The 939-nt window shown below is 66.2% G+C and overlaps 1 protein-coding gene across 1 annotated transcript in view; it reads right to left on the bottom strand.

Moving 5' to 3' along the window:
• CDX2 (caudal type homeobox 2) overlaps window positions 1–422 on the bottom strand; it is a 22,271-nt gene extending 21,849 nt beyond the window's left edge. Inside the window, exon 1 of the mRNA XM_026074331.1 lies at window positions 1–422. Within this exon, the coding sequence (XP_025930116.1) occupies window positions 1–422 (422 nt within the window).
• Between the last annotated feature and the right edge of the window lie 517 nt (window positions 423–939).

Genomic DNA, 939 nt, shown 5'->3' with positions numbered 1-939 from the left:
CCGCCGGGGGAGAGCGGCTCGGGGGCGGCGGCGGCGGCGTTGAGGGGCTGCATGACGCCGGCGGAGCAGTGGGGCGCGGGGCCGGCGTGGTGGTGGGCGTGCGGGTGGTGGTGGTAGTCGGCGGAGCTGTAGGCCATGGCGGCGGCGGGGGAGCCGCCGTTGAGGCCGTGCACGGCGCTGGCGGCGGCCGCCGGCGCCCCTTGGCCGTAGGCGCCCCAGTCGTCGCGGAGCGGCGCGCCGTAGGGCGCCGGCCAGGCCGGGCCGGGGGACTGGGCGCTGTCGAGGTTCACATGGTATCCGCCGTAGTCCGCGTACTGCGGGGCGCCCACGAAGTTCTGCGCCGCCAGGTTGAGCCCCCCCGAGTGGCGCACGGGGCTGGGGTACATGGGCCCGTCCTTGTCCAGGAGGTAGCTCACGTACATGATGGCGGGGCCCCGGCGGCAGCTCTCCACATACTGCTCGGGGCTCTCGGAGCTGCGCGCCTGGTGCCTGGGGACGGGCTCCCCGGGGCGGGGAGGGGGCAGGCGGAGGGGCCGCGGCCCGCGCTGCCTCGCCGCGGGAGCGCTCCCTCGCTCCCGCTCCCGCTCCCGGTCCGAATCCAATGGCCGGCAGCACTTACATGATTAACGATTGTTTACAAGGCTCTATTAGTAATGGCCCAGACACACCAAAGGCAGGTGACGTGGAGAGGCGCTGGGTATATAGCTACTACCCCTAAAAGAAGATTTGCATTTAAAAAGATAAGGAGAGGGCAGCGACCTGATCACAGCTAAATATTCAAGCCTTTATTGTTTAAGAGCTTCCTCCTTCCATTGCAACCTGGTGCACTTTAACCTCCAATCACAGGTTCAAAGGATGAAATCAAGAGACTTGCAAAAGACAGAGAGGGAGATCTAAGGGCGAGGGTGGGAATATGGGAACCGTGTATCACGGGCGATC

The sequence above is a fragment of the Apteryx rowi genome, unplaced genomic scaffold (assembly GCF_003343035.1).
Source record: "Apteryx rowi isolate R43461 unplaced genomic scaffold, aptRow1 scaffold_386, whole genome shotgun sequence".
NCBI classification, from domain to species: Eukaryota; Metazoa; Chordata; class Aves; order Apterygiformes; family Apterygidae; genus Apteryx; species Apteryx rowi.
Note: the sequence above shows the minus strand (reverse complement) of the source record. Positions and strands in the feature narration are given on the sequence as shown.